This window comes from Pomacea canaliculata, linkage group LG11 (genome assembly GCF_003073045.1).
Source record: "Pomacea canaliculata isolate SZHN2017 linkage group LG11, ASM307304v1, whole genome shotgun sequence".
Lineage (NCBI taxonomy): Eukaryota > Metazoa > Mollusca > Gastropoda > Architaenioglossa > Ampullariidae > Pomacea > Pomacea canaliculata.
This window is the reverse complement of record NC_037600.1, coordinates 16727041-16749668: the sequence shown is the minus strand read 5'-3', so window position 1 is coordinate 16749668 and position 22628 is coordinate 16727041. Positions and strand designations below refer to the sequence as shown.

The 22628-nt window shown below is 36.9% G+C and overlaps 1 protein-coding gene across 29 annotated transcripts in view; it reads right to left on the bottom strand.

The window, feature by feature from the left end:
* Positions 1-22628, bottom strand: part of LOC112574940 (voltage-dependent calcium channel type A subunit alpha-1-like) — a 278315-nt gene that overhangs the window by 6220 nt on the left and 249467 nt on the right. For 12 of the 29 annotated variants that reach the window (XM_025256343.1, XM_025256329.1, XM_025256324.1 and 9 more), the window contains 21 exons: positions 20204-20300; positions 19912-20072; positions 19372-19515; positions 18877-19078; positions 18425-18589; positions 15047-15172; positions 12817-12900; positions 7946-8062; positions 7706-7771; positions 7338-7429; positions 6995-7166; positions 6373-6500; positions 5752-5848; positions 5363-5468; positions 5090-5194; positions 4829-4938; positions 4593-4607; positions 3637-3651; positions 2706-2821; positions 2232-2325; positions 1064-1180 (listed from right to left, as the gene is read on the bottom strand). In XM_025256343.1, the coding sequence (XP_025112128.1) occupies positions 1064-1180; positions 2232-2325; positions 2706-2821; positions 3637-3651; positions 4593-4607; positions 4829-4938; positions 5090-5194; positions 5363-5468; positions 5752-5848; positions 6373-6500; positions 6995-7166; positions 7338-7429; positions 7706-7771; positions 7946-8062; positions 12817-12900; positions 15047-15172; positions 18425-18589; positions 18877-19078; positions 19372-19515; positions 19912-20072; positions 20204-20300 (2329 nt within the window). Of the gene's footprint in view, positions 1-1063; positions 1181-1673; positions 1764-2231; positions 2326-2705; positions 2822-3636; positions 3652-4592; positions 4608-4828; positions 4939-5089; positions 5195-5362; positions 5469-5751; positions 5849-6372; positions 6501-6994; positions 7167-7337; positions 7430-7705; positions 7772-7945; positions 8063-12816; positions 12901-15046; positions 15173-17969; positions 18081-18424; positions 18590-18876; positions 19079-19371; positions 19516-19911; positions 20073-20203; positions 20301-22628 lie in introns of all 29 variants that reach the window. The other 17 variants (XM_025256327.1, XM_025256337.1, XM_025256339.1 and 14 more) reach the window with 15 other exon arrangements.

Genomic DNA, 22628 nt, shown 5'->3' with positions numbered 1-22628 from the left:
ACAATGTATCCCTCTATACTTATTTAAGTGTAAAAATCTACACACTGTTTGTCTATATTTATTTAAATCTGCTCACTGTTAATCTGTACAATGTGTCCTTCTGTATAAGCTCCAGATGCAGCAAGTACCAATATGTGCGTTTCTTGTTTTCTACAATGTAAAGGTTCTTTAATACTGTTTTGAACAATGAAAGGTTCCTTGGTATTGATCTCTACAATAAACTATGTACCTTACGTACCCTTCTGTATCCTATGTATCCTCTGAACTATCTGTATAAATCTCCACCTTTACTGACCACACTGTGTTCAAGAGTTCAGAAAAAATAATCTCATACAGTGATAAATTCACGACTAGTTAAATCTTTCAGTGGATTGTTAGTGCAGCTGAAGTTCGGCAATTACCATTACTCTTGCCAACTTCATGCTGTGAGATTTGCCTTGAGCCACGACACAGTTCCAAAATTGCACATCTTGAATATGCATGCACATCTAAAGCTGTGTACAAGTGTTTTGGATTCGGACTAGGGAGCAATACATTTTGAGCATCTAGCTACTTCATGGGACTACAACGCATCTAGAAATCCATGTTTCTGAGATGAATCTGTGGATATGACAAAAACCATCCAACCAATGGTGTCGAGAGAAAAAAAAATTTCACTATACAAAAATGAATTTCATCCAATATCTGGGGACAGAGCATTGGAGTCTGCTGATGGTATTCTTGAGTGGCACACATTTATGCATTACTTTTGAACATGTCTGCATAATAGAAAGAATGCCTGCACTACAAACATGGGAATGAAGATCCATAAATAAATACTTTAAGGATGCTCATAAAACCATTCAACTGTGTGTGTAACATATACGGGTTAATGTAATGTGAAAGGTAGGGTTGCACCATACAACAGCATAAGCACAAGTTGGACTTTGTCAAGAACTAGCAGATATGACCACTGCAGACCAGTCACTCAAGGCACAAAAAAAGAAAAAGAAGGAAAACTCTAGGCAAAGAGGGGCAGGAAATGGAATGAGGAAGTATCACATTCACGACAACATACTGTCACCTCATTCAGCTTAGAGAAGGAGGCTGTGATTTGATTGGCTGCAAGGGCTATAAGAGAATTGTCCTGGCTTCGTAAGCTCTGGTTCGACACACTGGGCACGTCTTTCAACTCCAGGCTCTAAGAAATCATAAGTCACATATGAGAACATCACTAGAACTTTTTTGTTTCTAAGCACAGTTCTGTGACCTCCTAAGCCTAGATGTGCATTGTTCAGGTATTTGACTATTTTTGCGTAGAAGACGGGTTCGGTACACACACTGTGCATCTTGCCAAGCCCATCACCAACAGCAAATGTCAAAGTACTACAGGCATGCCAGTGATGGAAATGAAAGTGGATCTTGGTTGTTGAACTGCTTGTAGGGAAGAATTTTCAGCCAAATAAAATGAAATTGCCAAGTATTTTTCATACACCTTTACTTTTCTTGACAGAAGGAAGACTGTTTCACGCACTCAAACCACTCTACATGGCAAAATGTAGACTGTGTAAGCAGACTGCTCTGCAGATCAAGCCAATAAACAAAACAATCCACAAACAGAAAAAAGCAGCACCGGTTTCACCTCCACCGCAACCTAATAACAAATCCCTCAGACATGGTTGAAGTTTCTCTACCTTTGCTGAAAGTGAGTTTGCCTGAATCTCTTCGCCCTCATGTGAATATGAGGCATTTATATAGCCACCAATCGTTTTGTGGTAGTGTGCCTGTCAAACAAGAGTTGAGTTCACATGAAGCATAACCCTCATGCCTGACCACAGGCTTGGGCCAGTTTTCCCACACTGACAACACTACAAAAAGTACAAAGCACGATGCTCTAGCAAGCATGTGCTGATTGCAGTACACTTCAGAAAGTAACAGTGCAAGATACTGAAACAAAAGCTTTTTACAAAGGTGATCAGTTATATCTGTAGAGGGAAGCTTGTTTAAATGCTACAAACATCTCAGCAGCTGCGCATGGCAAATGAAAGCAGAGGATTGTTTTACTGAAACAAAATACATAGAAGTGAGACAATTATAAATTAGATGTGCAGCAAATGTTTAGAGATCAAAAAAGAAATTCAGATTTCCACTGGAAACAAACCCACACTTGACAGTTGATCAGCAGGTCTAAGTTACACTTGATGATCAAAGACTCAAAGTTTATGCTGACGTTAGGTTTGTGGTACACATACCTGCACACTTGATGTGTCGCTGTAGGCTGGGTCACGCCTGCGTTTGCTGCTGCCCCTCCTGAGAAAGCTGAAAGAATGTTGCCCTTTATCAATGCTGCACAAAAAATACAACACACTGACACATGGGAACAGCACAGTACGTCTGGTCCTTCTGGATGGGCACTGCTGTACATGTGCATGTCTTCCCCAACACCACAAAAAGAAAATAAAACAAAACAAACAAACAAAGACCAACTCAAGTTTAATCCACAGCCACAAGACTCTAGAACTAATCACCAAAGTCCATGACACATATCCAACATGAACAATCAGCAAACCTATCACACAAAGTAAAACAAGCTGAGAACATAAGAATCATCTTCATCAACTAAAGAATGTGAAGTCAGCTCTGAGAATCCTGGAGCAAGTAACTTGTATACCAAACATGAGGCATGATACCACATCAAATTAACACCACATAACATCTTATGTTACCTATGCCCGCCATCTAAATTGTCATCTGAGTGTTCCGAGTCGATACTCTGACTGGATCGAGCGGTAGAAGGTGTTCTCATCACCCCCATCAGTCGACGAAACAGTGACGGTGGCCTCTGAAATCCATATAAGACTGTGAACATACACTGGATAACACATTCCTGCTCATGTTTTACCTCTGATGGGCACATGGAATTGAACGTCTTCTTAGCTTATTCTGCTGTTGTGGGAGGTGAGGTACGTGTGTCTCCTATTCCCGTACCCTCCTCCTAACCATAATGGCGATATATGATGAATAACTTGCTATAATTTCTCACATGCCAACCAAGCAGTATTACAGCACATGCTTTTAAACATCATAAAGTACTTATCTATCAAAATTTTTGTTTCAAGAATATGTTTGCAGTGACTACAGGCTACACTGCCATGTTTATTTTTTTCACTGACAGCCGGCCTGAACAGATGCTGGTGCAGCGTAGTTTTAAAAATATAATAAATCAACAAAAGGTATGATAAATGCTGGTGAATAAAAATAAAGTTTTTAAGTCCATGGCTCAACAAGACCAACATAATATGCGGTTGCAGCTTGGTGCCAATCTGATGTACCAGTTATATAAGTGCAAAAAGGTTTTAAGTGCAATGAACGATTTTAAAAGAAAGGATTCTATTGGGCAATATGTATGCATACATGCAAAGAGTGATGAATGTCAGAGAAAAGGGACTCTATGGAGGTGTTTCTGGGCTGTGTTTGTTGAAAATAATGTGCAGAAACAGTGTGCAGAGAACTCTTCTACAGCTACTTACAAATGAAATGCCATCAAAGTGAACAAACCGAATGTAAGTACAGTAACTGCTTTTAACAAAAATTTTGAAAAAATACCAATGATGAAGACAAAAAAATGTAAAAAAAAAAATAAGGAAATATCTTTACCTCATCTTCATGATGCTAGTAAAGACATTGACAACAACTCTTAGTTACTATCTAGTTCAGTAATGGCAGTATGTAACTGTAGTGATGTGCTCATAATTGTATATTATATTCAAGACTGAATTTCATGTATGGTGGGGAAATAGCCTTTTATCTATAAAAAAAGAAATGAATTGAAACAGATAGTGTGAAAAAATTTAATATAAAATAAATGTTGGGAACTGCAAATGATTTTCTGCGTGGTATATCTAAATAGTTTTTCCATTAACAAATGAAGTAGAAAGAGTTTAATCCATTCCATGTTTAATTGCCTATAATAAAAACCTAGACCTCCTTTATTTAACATCACACTACTGCATTCAGTATATTGTAAGTGGATTCTTACAAACCACAACTATATAATACTACTTTCAGCATTTAAAAAATACTATCACAGTCCTTAAGAAAGATGATAAACAGTTTCCTCTCCTAAGTGTTTATCGTTCATGTGTTCCTTGCTTAAAGCCATTAACAACAGATCTGACAAGAGATGAGAAAAGAAGTAATGCCAAGATTTAGAAAACTAATGTAGCCTTATGTCAACAATAGTACATCAGGCTATGAAAGAGATACAGCTGATACACTCCAGTACTTTATCCCATGCAAAACTTGCACAATCTGCACAGCTGAGTAATTTGTGCATTAACTATATATCTAACGTGCAGTGCCAAACTATCAACCTATAGGCCTTAATGATAGCATAAAAGTACATCTTTGTACTTATGTAATAAAGTAGAAAAGAAACTTTAAAAAAAGACCTGTACCCACCCAATAAAGCACAGTAACAAATCGCCAAAAAAAGGTGAATCGATTCACCAGATATATATATATTTCAAAAGTGAAAGATTGGTCAAATAGAAACATGCCGTGTTAGTGTCAGTGTCGTCATGCATAGGCATGAAGGTGCCAAAATTACTAACCTCATCCTTTTCTTCCTGGAAATGCCACAAAACACCAATCATCTGATTATGATGGTATCAACAGAACAAGCACAAATCTCTTATACTTCTACTGCACTTTGACAGAGAAATACAGCAGGCAGGCAGACAGACAGACACGGACACAGACAGATGGATCATGTCAGTGCTTTAAAGCATGAACAAGATTTTTTTATTATCATGTTTCTTGTCAGAAAAGATGCTACAGTTTCACTCACCATTCTATAGTTTGAGTTCGCTGACTGGCTGGCTTTGTAGGCTCTCCAGTTTTCTGCTATCAGCAGCCCAGCATAAATTTTTCCTACAGTCATCTTTCCTTCATCCAGTTCTAGTGGAACAACAAAAAATAATATGCTAATATTTCACACAAGAAAGCAAATCTCTGAGCAAAGAAAGACATCTTCCAGAAAATTATGGATTTAAAAAAATGCTTGCTAAAGAATGATGATACTATAGATAAGAGTCACAAATCTACTAACCATCATTACTGGGCATGAGGAGGTCGAGCATTTTTCTACCTTGAACAGACCACAGACGTCGGATTGTTTCTCGCATCTCTTCATCCAGCTTGTCCATTTCTTCAGCTGGAAAGAAAACCTTTGTTCACATATATGCTGCTTGACAGTGCAGTTCCAATGGAGATGCACATTGTTGGCAGTGTTAGCTACTTCAAGAAAAAGATATAATTTATTTGGTAATTTTTTAAATATTTTTAACTAAAAGAAAGCACTAATATTAATTTCAACACACACCTGGGCCAGTTTTGATCATAAGAGATTCACGGATAAGGGCAAACAGGGTTGTAGTGAAGTGAACTGTCCCATCCTCAGCCACAGGCATGTTCATGCGGATGAGTTTCTGCAAGAATAAAATAAGTTGCTTACCTGCTGCCCATTGCAAAATGATCAGAACAGCAATGACCAGAATGAATAAAAATAATGTACAAATTATCCAACGACATACAAATCTATAAAACACATGATTGATTCACATCATGCTTTTCAAATACTTTATCTACAGGAAACATCACACCATGGCCGATCTCATTCTCACCCAGCACATATAACAAATAATTCATAAGACATTTTTTTAATCTCTCTTCTTATATATATATATGTTTGCAGTGATGGCCTATACTCACTCGATAAGCTAATCTATAAGGACACTTCTTTCCAAACCCAACAGGTGGTTCCATGTTGCGCAACATCTCATACATATCAGTGTAATGAATGCGACCCCTGAAATAGACAATAAAACATCTTTCCCTTAGTCCGGGATAGATTTAAAAAATGATGCGTATTTTATTTGCAAAGGCCTGAATGTTAACACTAAAACTTGAATGTAATTCAAAGGTGCTTAAACAAATTTCTGTTGGAAAATGGGACAGGAAATAACAAGAAAAATCAGTACCTGAGCAGAAGCCTGAATAGTGCATCTACAGGTAAGAAACATTTTCTCTTGGAAATTGGGATACACAATAATCATAAGAAATGGCAGCATCTGAACAGAAGCCTGCAGAAGGCCAGAAAACTGTACTATCTCCTTTTGGGAATTAAGAAAACTAAAACAAAAATCTATGTCCACAATGCACTGTAAATGTAAATTTAAATAAGTAAAAAGTAATGCAAAACCTGATGTTAATTATGAATGTTTTGGATTGTAACTATAGGTCTCTAGGACTCTTTGCTTATTTATAAAAGTGATGCAAAACTTGATACTAATTGCAAAAGATTTGGTTTATAACAAGGTCTCTGGAACTCACGTTGCCCCTGGGTCATACTCAGCCCAAACCCGCGTGTACTCATCCAAATGGTGTGGCCCAAGGATAGAGGAATCTCGGGTTAGGTAGTCAAAGTTGTCCATGATGACAGCAACAAACAAGTTCAACATCTGCAGATGTACAAAAATCTCCTGTTATATATAAATCTAAAGCTAGACTATACTAGACCAAATGGCCTTCCGTAGTCTTCTTGACTAAATGGATTTTCATTTTAGAAACTTCCAATATTTGGATTACTTTGAGGAACTAATCTGATATACACTTAGATGACTTCTCTGGGGATCAGAAGGTCTAGAACCTTTTTGGGGATCTTTATGGCTGAGATAATGTATGGTGATTTTGGATAGACGCCTATGGTCAATGAGCTGTAGTGGAAGCCGATGTAATACCTACCCTAGTTTCCCGTGTACTGCTAGCTTAACCTATCTTAATTGCCGCACAGTTTCTTATGCAGTGCTGCTAAGGTTTGTGGCTGTCAACCACAGGCCAATGAAAAAGAAGTAGAGTCTAACATAAGTGGTATTTTGCACAGCAAATTTTGAGCACCTTTAACTTTGATGCATTGCCAAATGCTCCCAAATTTAGCAGAATGAAAGTTGCTCACCAAGAAAGAGCACAGGAAGAAAAACACAACAAAATAGATGTATGCAATATCAAGGCCACAGCCTGTTTCTATTGAGCGCAGTGTGTCATTGGGTCGTATAGACTCTGGGTCACATGGCCGTCCACTGGAGCAGTCCAACATGATTCTCTGCCAGTTCTCCCCAGTTGCACACCTGCAATGTTCAGAATTTAAGAAATTCTCACAAAGCAACAAAAGAGCATGATCCATATTGCTGCATTTTATCTGGATGTATCTGATGAAAAACTTACATGATGACATTGTTGATCAAAGATCCCATAAATTTCAACCAAATAAGCTGTGACAGAAGAAGCATTTTTTTTACCTAAACAGCAGCATTAGTGCCTGGAAAAAGGAACGAAAGTTGTTGTGGCGGTTGATGGCAGTTCGTGAATCTAGTCTGATGTTTCCAAACACCTGTGGACCAAATTAAAAACACATGTACACCAATTTTTTGACATACACACACTCTTTCTCTTTCTCCCAGATACACATTCTCTCTCCATTTTTGTAGATGACAAAACAATGGCAGCACTGTATTATACAGAACGTAAAAGAGAAATGATTAGGTAATAGTTTGCTTTGTACAACTGGGCATATGAACTATTGCGCTTACTTATGACAAGAACAATACTACAGACATTCCAGAGGTCACCATAGTCATAAGAGCAAGCTAGTGAAGGCTCAACTAACCTGCATCCCTATGATGGCATAGATGAAGAACAACATTAAGATGAGAAGACACACATAGGGCAGTGCCTGAAACAGAAACAAGATGCAACTGCAAATACATTCCTCACTGCTGTCAACTCATCTGTCTGTCTCATCTCTTGACTGTCCAAAGAAAGTCTTGAAAGTATACATCAGATTAAGAATCCTGCATTTTTAAGGAAGTTCTAACAACGTATGTTTAAACTTCAAAAGGATTACTACCTTGAAAGACTGGAAGAAGGTCCAAAGTAAAAGACGAATTGTATAGCCTTGACGGAGTAGTTTCACCAGACGTGCAGCTCGAAAGAGACGGAAGAAACCAAATTTGATGCTTTTAGTCTGAAATATAGAAAATCGTTATTCTGTTAGAGTTTTATTCAGTTAAGTACATGCTCTGTTGTTCACTGGTGCACTCTGCCTGAAAATAATACCATCAGCTGCAAAATTATGAAGTTAAAAATTCCAGTCTCATTACAGATAGTTCAAGTAGTTCCTTCCCCAAATAAGTGGTGACTTTTTGAGCTGCAATTTTTAATATCAACCCTGAAACAGTTATGATGGAACACCGATGTGCATAATCATAAGAACATGGTGGAAATAAAAATTTGAAAAGAATGCACACCTTGAGATCAACAAGAAAATAAAAACAATTCCATGACATGTAAAAAAATAATATCCATTCAACTTGCCGCAGATTACTTTTATAATTCATATACCTTATGCAATTACACGGTTAAGAATAAATAACAAGAAACCAAGAAATAATTGATTGTGCCCCAAAAAATGCAGCAAAAGCAATCTTAAAACACTCCTTCAGACATTTTGAATTTTATATATATGACTGATGAATAGTACACAGATATACATGCCACACATAAACATCTGCATGGACACACAGATGAAAAGCTTCTGGCTACTGTCACTGCCATTTAAAAAAAAAGGCATACACAAAAAATGCTAACCCTCATAAAGGGTCCCATAGTAGAAAGGCAGAACAGCTTGACTGAAACACAAAAAGCTGTAGTATTCTTTTCACAAACACTGCACATTCAAGATGCTTTCTTCATTTCAGTATGTGGGACAACAAACATTTATCACCACTGACATTAAATAATTTAAGGCTTCCCAACAAACGCGGACATCAAAAGCACACTGCAACTGATTGCACAGTTACATCTCAGTTGTACTCACAAGGGCAGAGGGAAAAGAGGGGGATGGTATCACACATACTATTTTTCAATCTTCCTGGGTCATTTTCCCTGCCCCACCCTTTGAAATATTATAAGCTCTCGATGTACTAAAAGCATCCTGTACTTGGCAGGAAAAAAATATGTCAGCTGATGTAATCTGTCATTTTCACAAAAATATTACCTATTAAAAAAAAAAACAATCCTTGACATCACTGTACAAAACCATTTTTAAAAACAGATGTCTCAGGAAAGTCAAGATGGTATGCTGACAGAGAGTTAACCTCTCTCAAAAGCTCAGAAACTATTAACAGACAGCAGTCTCTGGAGGTCTGTATACCAAGATGTGGACGGAGCAGTTTAACTGTTCAGAGTTTGTAAATAACAGCTTCAAACAATGCACTTAGATAAAAAGTACATAAAAAGCAACAAAACAAAAGTAAAACAGAAAGAATGAATTCTTCCATGGATGCAGGCACTCTTCCACACTTCATGAAACTAAGGTACTATTTGAAACTCATAATGTCCCAAAACTTTAAAAATACCCCACAAAATAAATGAAAATAAGACAACGAAAAGCTGACGAGTTTGACTTGCAAGTAAAAGAAAAATCAAAGATATAATCTGCAGGGGAGATGTTTCTGTAAGAAGGAAGATAGGAGAGAAAGATTTATTGTGCATAATCCCAAGTAACAGGTGGGCAACAAAATCATTATTTGAGTGCTTTTCCTGCTCACGGTTCAGCATTTTTCAAGGCAGCAAAAAAGAAATCTGATAAATGGAAGAGGACCTTCGACACCTGACAATGCAGTCAAGCAAATTGCTTACCAGTTTCAAGGTTATCTTGTTAAAATGATTGTTTTACTACTTTTTAGTATTGTTACTTTAGTTTTTGTTTCAAAATTTTAACAATTCTTCATGGAGCCACACACACTAATTAAAAAGCCAAGCAGAATGTGAATGGTGGCAGTGCATTAATACTGTATCTTGGTAATATAGGGTAGCAGAAGATCATTTAAAGTTATTGATCAGATGACAGTCATGAATATTAATTATTCATTGATATACATTAACATAAATCATCACTTACAGATCTGCATGGCAGCAGACATCAGTATCTAGTTACAGTCCCATTGACTAATGGCTGCCTGGATGGTGATTATGTGGAAAACAAATATTTGTATTCCTATAAAAGGCAATATAGGTGGTAGACACTATTCGCAGCATGACATGTGGAGAGTACAACCCTCTGCTTCAGCTGCCATTATCTTCCTGATAAACTACACACTCTCCTCTGCTGGGTGGACAGGAAGAGTTGGCTAGCCACATGCCTCATTTGATCTCAGACCACAACCTTCTGCTCCAAATTTGTTCACAGGACTATGAAGCCTTCGCCAGTATCCAATGCATTTGCAAGAAGAATGGAAGAAAGCAAGTCCCATGCTGTAAACAGTATTAACTTCTCAGATGCCAGAATACAAAGATGGCAAAAAACGCATTGAATGAGATCAGAGCATAAAACCCTTCTATAAAGCCCTGGATTTTTCAAAATCTTTAGTTCGGGATGAAACTAAAGTAAGCTCAAACAAAAGTTATGATTTGCAAGCTGGCAAAGATTTGTTTCAATCAGTCATCAATGGCCACAAAACACGAAATTGGTTTCTGGACCTTGAAATGACTCCTGACATTTAACTGCTGCTTCCTCTACAAAGAATCCTGCCCTCCTCTCTGAGTGACTTCTTTCCTCTAATCATGCCACGGGGAAAGAATCATTTCCTGCAATTGCATAATGCATGTAATTCAGGTTGACAGTATGCTTAAGAACTATACTGTGCCGATGGTGCTTGCAATGTTAACCAACAAAGTTTTTATCTAATCCCATTACACCTGAAGCTTAAAATGTCAAAGGTATGCAGCCTTCTGTTTATCATAATCATTGCAAAAAATAATGTCAGACAATCCTAAGCCTCTTTGAAATTGCTCAAAGAAGAAAACGGAGCAGCTAGATATCAGCAAAAGCAAGAAATGCAAGCTGTTATGCAGAAGAAAAGCTGAAATAATGCACGGGCACTACCTGCAAAAACACGGCTTTGTGCTACATGTGGAGTGGACAAGAACTTAACAGTAGGTCAGATATGTTTCAAGGACTGCCAGAGTTTTATTCTTACCTAGAATGAGGAAGTTGAGTGAGAAACCTTAAACCTTATTCTCCACTAGAGACAAAAGAATGCCACAAAATTTATTATGAACTATTCATTTCTTGGTGTCCTAGAGTTCTTTTATAAAAATTCAGCTTGCTTTAACTGGATTTATTATACATGTCATTGGACTTAGAAATGTGTGACAGTTGGCACTGCTGTTCAGATGCACTACTTTATAGTATCAGCCAGTGAACCAATAGATTGTTCTGGCATCCTCACCCCCTCTGGGCTTTATTTTTTTGCAGAGCTCTATCTCTGTTGCGACAATGAAGCAATGCGCTGACCATGCATTTAAGCAAAAATATTTCGCCATTGCACAGGCTGTACAAAACTGCACATTCATGCATTGCTTTTCTAATGTCTGGCACATGTTGCCCTGAGCCTCACAAGTCAAGGACTGAGCAAAATACAGCACAAAATCTGAGTGCAGGGCTGGACACTGGAGCTCAGAAAGGCCACCTAGGCAAGGTGGGGAAAATGTACTACCTGTGATTCCTCGTGAGCAGACATAGCACAGATACTAAAACGCCACTTTTTTGCCACTTTCAAAAGAACAACTTGTGATAATTTTTAACATCAGAAGTTTCATTCTTAAGTTTTGTGGTTTATTTCATTTGCTATGTTCTCCATTGCTGGTTTTATGTGCACTTCAATGCTTCACATTCTGTGTTTCTTAAGACAATTTTATAATTATACAATTAATAATCTAATTTGTCAATTTCTCATTCAGAATCTGACCTGAATTAATTTCTGAAAAATTAGACTTGCTGCCCATTGGAAAAATGTGTATTAACCTTTCAAGCTTCCAATGGCATTGGGCAAAGAAAAATATTATAACTTATATTATAATTTCTTAAACATTTTTAGCCATGCTCTGACCACATATGCCATTTTGTTTGAGGCTATTAATTGTTCAATATATGCTAACTTTTTATTTGGCTACATGCTTAATAAACATAAGAATAATTCTATTCTTTAACTATAGTGTGATCTCTTCATTCAGCAACATAAAGCTTTGGGTTGATGCATTGATGCAGTGGCTAATTTTACCAGTTACACTTATTTACAACAACAGATTTGATTTGAGCAGCATCAATTATTGCACTCGTAGGACTTCAAGGACAGCCAATCAAAACATAAACTAAATGTGTACAATCAGTGTTTTGCACATTAAAATATTTTCATGTGACTTAGTCATTTGGTTCTCTGCTGGAAAAGTCTATCGGACATATGTCTCATTCATTCCAGTACTAAACTGGCCCATTTTAGCACATGGATATAATAGGACAGAAAAGACTTCACTCTTAGATTTTTGCTATGCTCAAAGTTTAGCAGAGAGGAAGGTGCTAGCTGGGAATGCAGGGATTGCTTAGCTTAACCCATTTATGCCTCGCACTCCATTACTGGAACAAACTATAAAAAAATTTTCTCTTCAAAATCTAGTTCCTTGAATATCTGTAGGTCACATTTCATGCACAAATTAAATACTTTTAACTTTCGGCATAAATGGGTTAACTGGGATCTTATCTCTTCTACTCATTTGCTATCTGGGTTGCAATGCATCCAGTGCATGAATGAATCTGTCCCATGTCTGCCATCCCATAATCCTCTTTGAAACATCTTCCCAGACTTGCAAAAAAAGTGCACAATAAAGACAGAACAGGCTGAAATGTATAGACGTGCATAGCTCATTTAGGTGACTTACTGAGAACTCGGTGATCAGAACATCGATGATACTTCCAAGAACAGTGGTGAAGTCAAACACGTTCCAAGGGTCATGAAAGTAGTTCTGCACATCCAACATTAAAAATGGTCAGTACCCCACATACAGCCATATTCCTTCAGAAAAAGTATTGCTAAATCTAATAAAGATATTTCCTAGCTTCTTTTCCCTTCCTCACTATGCGAGTAAACAACATCTCACATAATAAACTGATACTGTTATATTTCATCAGTTTAAAAAAGTATGTTACTGTGACACAACTCTAGCAAACATTGAATTTATAAACTGAGCTTAACTATTTATCAAGCACTTAAATGAAACTATTAACGAGTAAAATGATAGAGGCTGAAACTGGGTTTAAAACTGAAAAGCATATATTACAGACTCTCAAAGCAAAATACATATTAATGTGTAGCATATGCTCAATTTTTCATTTACTCTTTAGTTCATCTGTACACCTATTATCATTCATCAAAAATGTATATTGATAGATACATCATTACTGTACAAGGCAAAATGTAAATACGACAAGGGCTTAGAAAAGATCTGATGTTTTTTCACAGTTTTAATCAGAAAAAAAATTCTAGTTGTTTATACATAGACACAGTCTTCACCAGAAATCTGTACAGCCAAGCTTCCACATATGACATCTTCAGTATGTCCCTTATTTGATTTACTATTAGTTATTTCCCAGCAAACACGCAAGATTCGGCCAAGCTTGGGCCAATGTTAAAAAGCTTGGCTCAAGCTTGGCCGAATCTTGTGTATTTGGTGGGTTCTTACTTCACACATCACCTGCTACTAGTATATACTTGAGCTGTCAATGTTTCCCTCACTTCCCATATTGTTTCTTAGTATAAATTCTTTTATTTCCTCTTTCCCATATGCTTTCTTTTCTTTCTTTATTTTATATGATTTCTAATTGGATTTTTTTTCACTTTCCAAATGATTTTCTGAGAAAAATTAGTTATAGTCAAAAAGCTTTGATTGAAACATATAAGTAATATTTATCATTTAAATGTATGCACATGTGGGTGTATGTGCATGTGCACACACACAAACACACACACGTGCATGCAAACTATCCCCTATTAACACACAAGTAAAACTGAATAACCATGCAAGGTTTGAAACAAAAAAGACATTACATGAAACAACAAAGGAACACTTACTTAAGGTGTTGCAAACAAACAGCCAAAGGAAGGTCTAATAGTCATAGCACAAACCATGGATGGAATTCATTTCCTATCAGTTAGACTGCAAACTTAGTGGCAGTAAACTTTATACCACAAAAAATGTGTCTTGCCCTACAGCATTATTTACTCTGAAAGTGTTCTTATTTTTATAATTATTTGTTTATAGGCTGTTGATAACTTCTGAATACTACTCACAGTCAAAAGACCAAAAATTAAACTTGTATTTGTGTATGATCTCTGTTCAGAAAGTATCCAGCCATTGCCAATATCTCAAGAGCCAGCCATGTGGCATTGATGTAACTTGCCAGCCACTCCAAGGGGACCCTACTGTGTATGTATGAACAATAATCCTCCTCTGAGGCTACTCAGTCAAAAATGAGATGTATTGAGGCTATAGGACTGTGTGATTGTCAAGTCCACAATGGCTGAGCTGCAACTTACACATTTGATACAAGCAAGCTGCAATCAAAGAAAATTGTTGGAATGAATATTGCTGCCACATGTTTCACAAGATCTTCTATCAAAATATTTCAAACACTGGTCTATGGAATCTTCAGAACTTCTAATTTTGGCAATGCAAATGCCATTTTTGCCACAGCCAGTTCTTGAGATATTCAAAATGGCTGGAAATTTTCCAGTCAAACATTGTGCAGTACTACATCAACTAAACCAGTCCACATGTGCAGCACTAGACAATGCGTGGAGTAACTGCCATTAGATAGGTAAGTGATTTAACTAGACAACTTGAAAACTAAAATGTAATTTTTCATTCTCATCTTACTCACATCAAATGGAAAAGCTGAAATGGAAACTGAATATTTTAAAATATAAGGAAATATTGCGCACAAAGGAGATTTCATGCAAATAAATAATTAAAACTAAACACGTGTTCAGGTAAGAAAGCAGGAGTGTAGAAACATAACATCAAGCCAGCAGTACTGCACAATACAGCAAGCTCTTGCAGCGGTGCACAAAACTTCCAGACAAGAGGACCATGCCTAGCTAGTTGGTCAAACCTTTCCAAAAGCACAGAGCTTGAGAAGGAACTCCAGTGTGTAGAGACAAGTGAAGACTATGTTAATGACTATGAGCGTGTGACCAAACCCTTGTCCATTCTCTTTTGCAGATTCAGCGGGCTCAAACTGAAAGTCAAGGAATCCATACAAACTTTTGTTTTGTCTCATGCACTCTGCACTATCCAGCTGCAGCTTACAATGAAGTGCAACTATTTCTTGAATGAATCTGTTATGCAGATGAATATGTTCACATTTGTACTTTTGAGCTGTTAAACTCTTAAATGCATTTGGTGTAAAGCAGGTTAAAGAAAAGACCTACTGCATGACAGAAACAATGCAGGCTGTTTCCATTTTATGAGATATACAGCTAAGGACACAAGACCACATCCCTTTTCATCCCATGCTAGAATCTCTAAAACTATGTCTGAGCTTTAGGGAGTTATTTTACTGAAATAATCATCAATTAAGGACACAAGACCACTGCCTTTTTTTTTTTTTATCCCATGCAAGGATTTTTAAAGCTATGACTAATCTTTAGGGAGTTATTTTACTAAAAAAAAAAAATCATCAACCAGGAGTATCTTTTCCTAAATGCATTAATTACATGGATAAAATGTTGCGAAAGTTAGCATGCGCATTCTCTGCTGTCCTTCCAGCTCAAGGCACAAGATGCACATCAATAAATCATTTGCATACATATCTATGGAGTCGGTGTGTTACACATGAGACTGTCAATGGACTCTCGTAACCTGGTTTCAAAATGTCAGCATCTAAATCAGACTTGGTATCTAGTTCTAGCCAGAAAATCAACTTTGTTATAGAAATCGTCTGTTGCAAAATGTCTCATAGAAAACGGTAGGTATTCCTTCTTTCCAATGCTGTCTAGTTAAGCCCAAGAACTTGTCTAGTCTCTCTCTCCCTGCCCTCCATTCACTTCAATCTCGAATCCACACCCAATAAATTAAACTGTTCTTTGTGTCTTTCACTTAGTCTCTGATTTCAAGTCAATGAGCTATGCAGTCGGTAATTTTGAAATTCCACATCCTGCCTGAATGACTAATCAACACGTGAAGCAAGAACATTTGTTTAAAAATCAATAATGGCTGATGGTGTTATGGCTTTATGGAATGAAAGTACCATCCAGAGCCCAGTGCTCACATGTTCATGAGGAGGCCAACCATTGGCTGTGGTTAACTTGGAGATGAAGAAAGATTTCACCCAAGTGTCACCCAAAGAAAAGACTATGGCTATTAACCACAAACAGGAACTTTATGCCAACTACTGACAGAAGAATAGGCTGGCTTCAGACCAAATAGGAGCATGGTTAAGCAGATCTTCAACTGCTTCAACTGTCGCATCCTGATGGACAAGCATCTTCAGCATCAGCAAGACCTCTAGCACAACTTTATGAGCTTTAAGATTTTAGACAGCCTGGGACAGGGGACAATGTGATTCAAAAATTTGACATTGAAGGTCTTGTCCAAGTCATTGTGCTGTAAAATAACTCAATGAGTGCAATACTGATGGATAACCCATCACCTGTGCTTTTCAGCATCTTCTTGGAGAACATTATGCATAAAAACCTTAACGACCGTCACTCTTCCATTTTTATCAGTGGACGGCCCATTTGCAGCCTAAATTTTGCAGATGACATCAATCCAATAGCAGACGTTAACCAAGAACTGCGAGACCTTATCAACAGATTAACAAAATGTAAATGGAATGCAGACCAGCACTGACAAGAGCAAAGTCTTGGTCATAGGCAACAAATGGAGTTGAAGAGGTAATTTAAATAGCTTTAAGTACTTAGGAGCCTCCTCTCCAAAGACAGCAGCTCCATGACAGATATCTGCATTGGGATCGTGACAGCTACAGCAGCAATGGCTAGACTGGACATTTACCAATCTGTTCAAGGCAATAATCCTGCTTTACTGGAATGAAACATTCACTCTGCTTGCCAGTATGTAGAGGAGAATCCAGGCATTTGAAAACAAGTGCATGAATAGGCACCTCTGGATCTCCTACAGAGGGAATCAAAAATTCCCAATGAAACCAATGAAAACAATGAAGCAAGGTCATTAGATTGGAATGGCAGAAGACCCCTTACTTGCAAGTCAAGCAGCAAAAAGCTGGTCTGGTTTTGCTATGTGACCTGGCATGACATTCTGTCAAAACAGTCCTTCAAGGTACCTTGGAAGGAGGTTGACACAAATGTGGCCAGAGAAAAAACTGGGATATGAATGTAAAGGAGTAGACTAGTCATCTCCTGCGGGATCTGCTCACCACTGCCCAAGACTGGCCTCAGTTGCAAGTATTATGAGCTGCAATGTTTATCCATTTATCTCCTCAATGACCAGTACCAGTCAGAAGACTAATTCATGAATAAATGATTGATGAAACAGACATCTATAAACAGAATCACTACAGCTGTTCTGGATAAACCAGAAACTGACATACTAGATTAATAATCTCATTTCTGAAAAGGTGACCAAGTCTGGGAAGAAGGCAACATCAAGCTTTTACTCTTTCTAAGAAGTTCCCTATACTGTCTTCAGTGCAATGACAAGAAAGATTATAAAATAAACCCATTGCCCGATATATTTGTTGAAAATCTAAGTCGGCCTTATCAGCCAGAAAGCCAAACTGACTTTAAAAAAAAAAAAAGGTTAAGAAATTTTCCGCAAATCAAAATCTTTACATGAAAAGGAATAATTAAAAACAGTTAGAGTAATGTATACTTGCCAAAACATCTTTTTTCAAAAGTGGGGTTTTTTTTTTGCGTACATTACTGTTTGGGTGTTTTTCTGGCTGTTGAGGCTGTACACTAAGCTCAAATGTACAAGCTTGCAGAAGGAGAAAAAAGTCTTCAAAGCTGCTGTGCATGCACCCTCTCCAAAGTTTCCGTTTATCTGAAGACGCTTACCCGTAACCCAAACCCAATGATCTTGAGGATACTCTCAAGAATAAACAGGGCTATGAAGGTGTAGTTCAAATATTTCTGTATGTCTTTGTTTATCTTGGGCTCTCCATCATACTGGGATAAAGAGACAACATATGTTAACATTTGAAGAAATGAAGCTAGTAAATTACTTCCTACAGTGACATGGATTTTGTGATTTCAAAAGATTTTTTCTCCTATAAATAATTAATGTTTTACTAGTGCCAAGGGAGATCTAACTTGCTACTTCTTCAACAGAGACTGCTATACCTAAGAAAGAAATTACACGTGCTAAACAAAACTAATGGCTCCAAATCTTTTTTAATGTGGTCATTTACTCAATATAATTCTCCTACAGCAGCGACTTTCATCAGTCCCTTTATCCTACATGATCAGTTACACTGTACAATTGTACTTGTCATCGCTCATAACAGCTTTACCTTCATCATGAGGAAAACAGTGTTGAGAGTGATCATAATCATGATGAAATATTCGAATTTTGGGGAGACTACCAGCTGCCAGATCTTGTACTTGATGGAGTTACGATTCCTTGGCATGAATCGACACAGTGGTTTTGCATTGATTGCAAAGTCAATGCATTGCTTCTGCAAGACAAATTAGAAACATAAACATGAGATGCATGAGCAACAGTCGCATTGAGGACACTGAACTCTAAACAAAATCTGCCTATTTGAGAAAAATATGTATCCTGACATGTTTTATTATTTCTTATTTTCAAATATTAATATTTAAAGTGCGAAAAATTGTTTTCCAAACACAATACCAAAAAATAGCCCTATCACCCACAAAAAACACATAGTTTACTGCTGTCTTTATAGCGTAATAATGTAGGAAAGACAACCTAGAATTTGACGTCCCAAGGATTGGTTACCTGATTTTTATCTAAATCCTGATCGATGAGCTCATTGTCACCTTGTTCTTGGAAAGTGATGATGATGAGAGCAACAAAGATATTAACAAAGAAAAAGGGGAAGACAATGAAGAAGACAACATAAAAAATGGCTGTCTCCATGCGGTAGCCTGGTTTTGGTCCCTTGTTTTCATAAGTTGAGTCCATGGAATGCTTCAGGACACTGAAATAATATTAGCTAGTTTTAGTCTCAATTACAATGGTATAGCAGTTTAAAACTGTAATGACAGGCACAAATGATTTTTCCATTGTACTTGAATTTTCAAACATTACTGTCAATGCTTACTCAATGTTCTCAGTTTGTCATAGCATCTCATCACATTTTAAACCAGCAAGCAAACAATAAATGACTACAGATTTATAAAAATATAATTTTTCAAAGTCATAGCTGTAATATTTGCCATCAGAATGCAAAGCTAGACACAGCAGGAGATGGTAAACCCGTATCATGACTACCTTGGCCAGCCCTCGCCTGTGGTGACAGTGAAAAGTGTCAGCATAGCATTGATGATGTCATCGTAGTGAAAGTCTTGCCTAAGCCACATGCGATCTTTGACCGTTGGTGAATCAGAGTTCCCTTCATATTCAAAGTACTGACCCCTATAAGTGAGAAATAATAAAACATATAAATGACACATTTATACAAACAGTTTGGGACAGTACGTGATGACACTAGGTGTACAAAAATATAGAAGGGATAAGGATAACAAGGATTTAACAACAAGATCTTTGTATTACATTTAAAATAGTTTCTAGATGTTTCCATAAAGCTGAAATGATTGATGAAAGCCATGGGCTAAAACATCATTAAAGATTATGGCATATGAACTACATCTCAAGGATGTTTGCATTTGATCTTATCTGTTATTCCTGCACAGTTCAATGGGATCAGCTTGTAAAGAATATAGTCGTATATAAACACTGTGTATATTTAGAATACATTTTGTAAGTGTTAATTAAGTTGATAGATTTGAAAGCATGACAAACATCACTTACTGGCATTCCTCACTGGTGGACTTTGACTCATCTGTGCAGTAGAAGAACTTGCCACTAAACAGCTGCACGGCAATCACAGCAAAAATGAACTGGAAGAGTATATACACTATGAGGATGTTTGCCACATTCTTCAAGGAATTCACCACACAGTCAAACACTGCCTGCAACACAAGAAAAGTAATATCATGTAAATACTCCAATGAAATTATCATTACTCTTTCTTTTTTCCTTTTTTTTTTTGGAAGTATTTTTATATGATAAAGCTAGCCTTTGTAACAAAATATTTCCATACCTTCAGTTTTGGTACTCTGTTAATTGTTTTTAAGGGACGCAACACTCGCAGTACTCGTAGAGACTTGAATGTATTGAGATTCTTTCCAGCACTGTCACTGTACAAATTAAGAAAAAGATATTCAATAAGTCTTAAAAGCAGAAAATTACAATAAGCACCTTGTAGGGTTATCATATAAAACTTTATAAAATCCAAAAGATGCTTGGCCGCCTGGTTATCGTGTTTATCAAGAAAAAAGACTTCTTCAGGCAATACACAGAAATGCAAATAGTTTTATGAGTCATGATCTCAAAGGCAGTTTTTCCCCTCAGAACAGCACTGGCATATATATGAATATTAAAGTTGCAGAGTTCAAGAATTTGCCAACTGATGATTGCAATATACTTTCTTTTATAATAAAACCTTTGAAAACTATGTAAAAATGTAAGAGCCTGAAGACTTTGCTTTTGACAAACCTTTAGCATTCTCAAAACAGCAGATAATCCATTATATGTAAAGGTACACTCATCAAAAAAGTCTGACTAAATTGTAATATCATGCCTACTAGTGTTCTCAATACATGTTTGTTGGCTGGGAAACCAAACATAAATAACAGACAATAAGCAGGGTATTCCTGCTCTGTCCTCTCAGCATGCACAGTTCTTGAAACAAAGACATGCATGCACTTTGTAAAGTAACACAAATTATTGCAGGCACAAGGCCCTAATGGGATGAAATTAAATTTGTTTTGCTAGTTGAAAGTTGGACTTTAAAAATCATCATAGCAAATGTTTTTAGAGATAAAACTGCAAACATAAAATTACTGCACTCAATTATACAGTTTATTTAAAAAAAAATAATGTACAGTTACCTAAACTTGAAAACAATGACTTCACTCCCATATAGCCCACTTCACAAGAGCCCCACTGCTGTTCTTTCTGATAATGTTTTAGTATCTTCCATTGCAATGGTCAGTTTTTACTGTTTTATTATTTATGAAAGAATGTGTACACCCAACTTCAATGACTGATAATTAAAGGCTGACCCAAGTCAAAAATGAAATTAGCTTCTGAGTTCTGGTATCTTAGCAAGACATGGAAGCATTAAATTTGTTATAAAAATGAATGAAAACTTTTATTAGGAAATGTACACTTGGATTGACCTAAATCCCAATTTCTGATATCAGTGGATGTTACAGTCAATGTGAAAGTTCAAAAATATGCTGATAAGCTGATATGTCCAATCAATGAGTCCATCTTTACAATGCTGTGCAGAATGAGGTCTTGACCTTTTAAAAAAACCTAGGTGAACACTGCTACTTGAGTTCTTCACTCAGATTTAGGGAATTAGTATTTTTGATGAATTTAAAAAAAAAATTTGAACCCAGTCTAGCCTTTCAACACATGCACAAACAGAGGGGCTCATGTACCTTAACAAGGAAGGCAACTATACACCTAGTTGCAAGTCTAGACTATTGTGCAGAGTATAACAGAAAATCAGATTTTTATTCAAAAGCTGTCACAGAGGCTAGTTCTGTGCTCTGATGGATATTAAATTTCAATTTAGTTCACTTAGTGAAAAAGACAGTTCTCTGATAAAAATGCTTTCTTTTAATGTTTGATAGCAAATGATAAGTAAAAAGAAGGACACCTAAATATAATAATAATGAAATAATATTAGTAGTATATACTCTATGCATAAAATTATTCAGCAGAGACATGCAAAAATAAATAAATAAAAACTAAAATGAATCACCCAACATTTTTGCACAAAAATGTAAAAGAAAAGGTTTTCGCTTTGTGCTGATGTTTGTACTGCTGCAAAGTATACATTTGGATAATGTACACATTTACATACTTGAATAAACTACCCAAACAGGATTGGTAACTGCAGTTTGCAATGCAATGTCTTATGCTAGAAGTCTCAGGTGAACCATCACGAGTACCAAAAACTGCTTCTTCTCCCTTTGTTCCTATTTTAAAATGATTGACAAGTCCTAAGAAACAGTGTGTTCCCAAAGGAATGCTGATAGTCCGATATATAATACTCCTGCCGGCTATGCACCAAATGGCTTCACTTTCTGCTGATAAAGTAGTCCCTTGATGCCATCAACCAGGCTTGTTGACATTAAATGGACACCATTTTTGTTGAGGCTGAGAGCTTTACTAAGCAAAGATAGCACTGGGAGACTCCTCATCTATGGCTCCATCACTCTTGTACATTCTCTTAGGCTCTTAGCTTCACCAGTAAAAAGGGTGGTGAGAGAAGAGAATTAGTTTTTTTTTATGCCAAGCCACATCATGGCCTCCAAACAACCCGCCCTATAAACAGGTGCCACATGCAGAGAACGAACAGCATGCCCAAGACAAGATCTGAATCCAGGACAGCCAATCGTCACTGTACTGGTGACGAAGGCTTATCCATTCTGTCACTGGACCACTCAGCA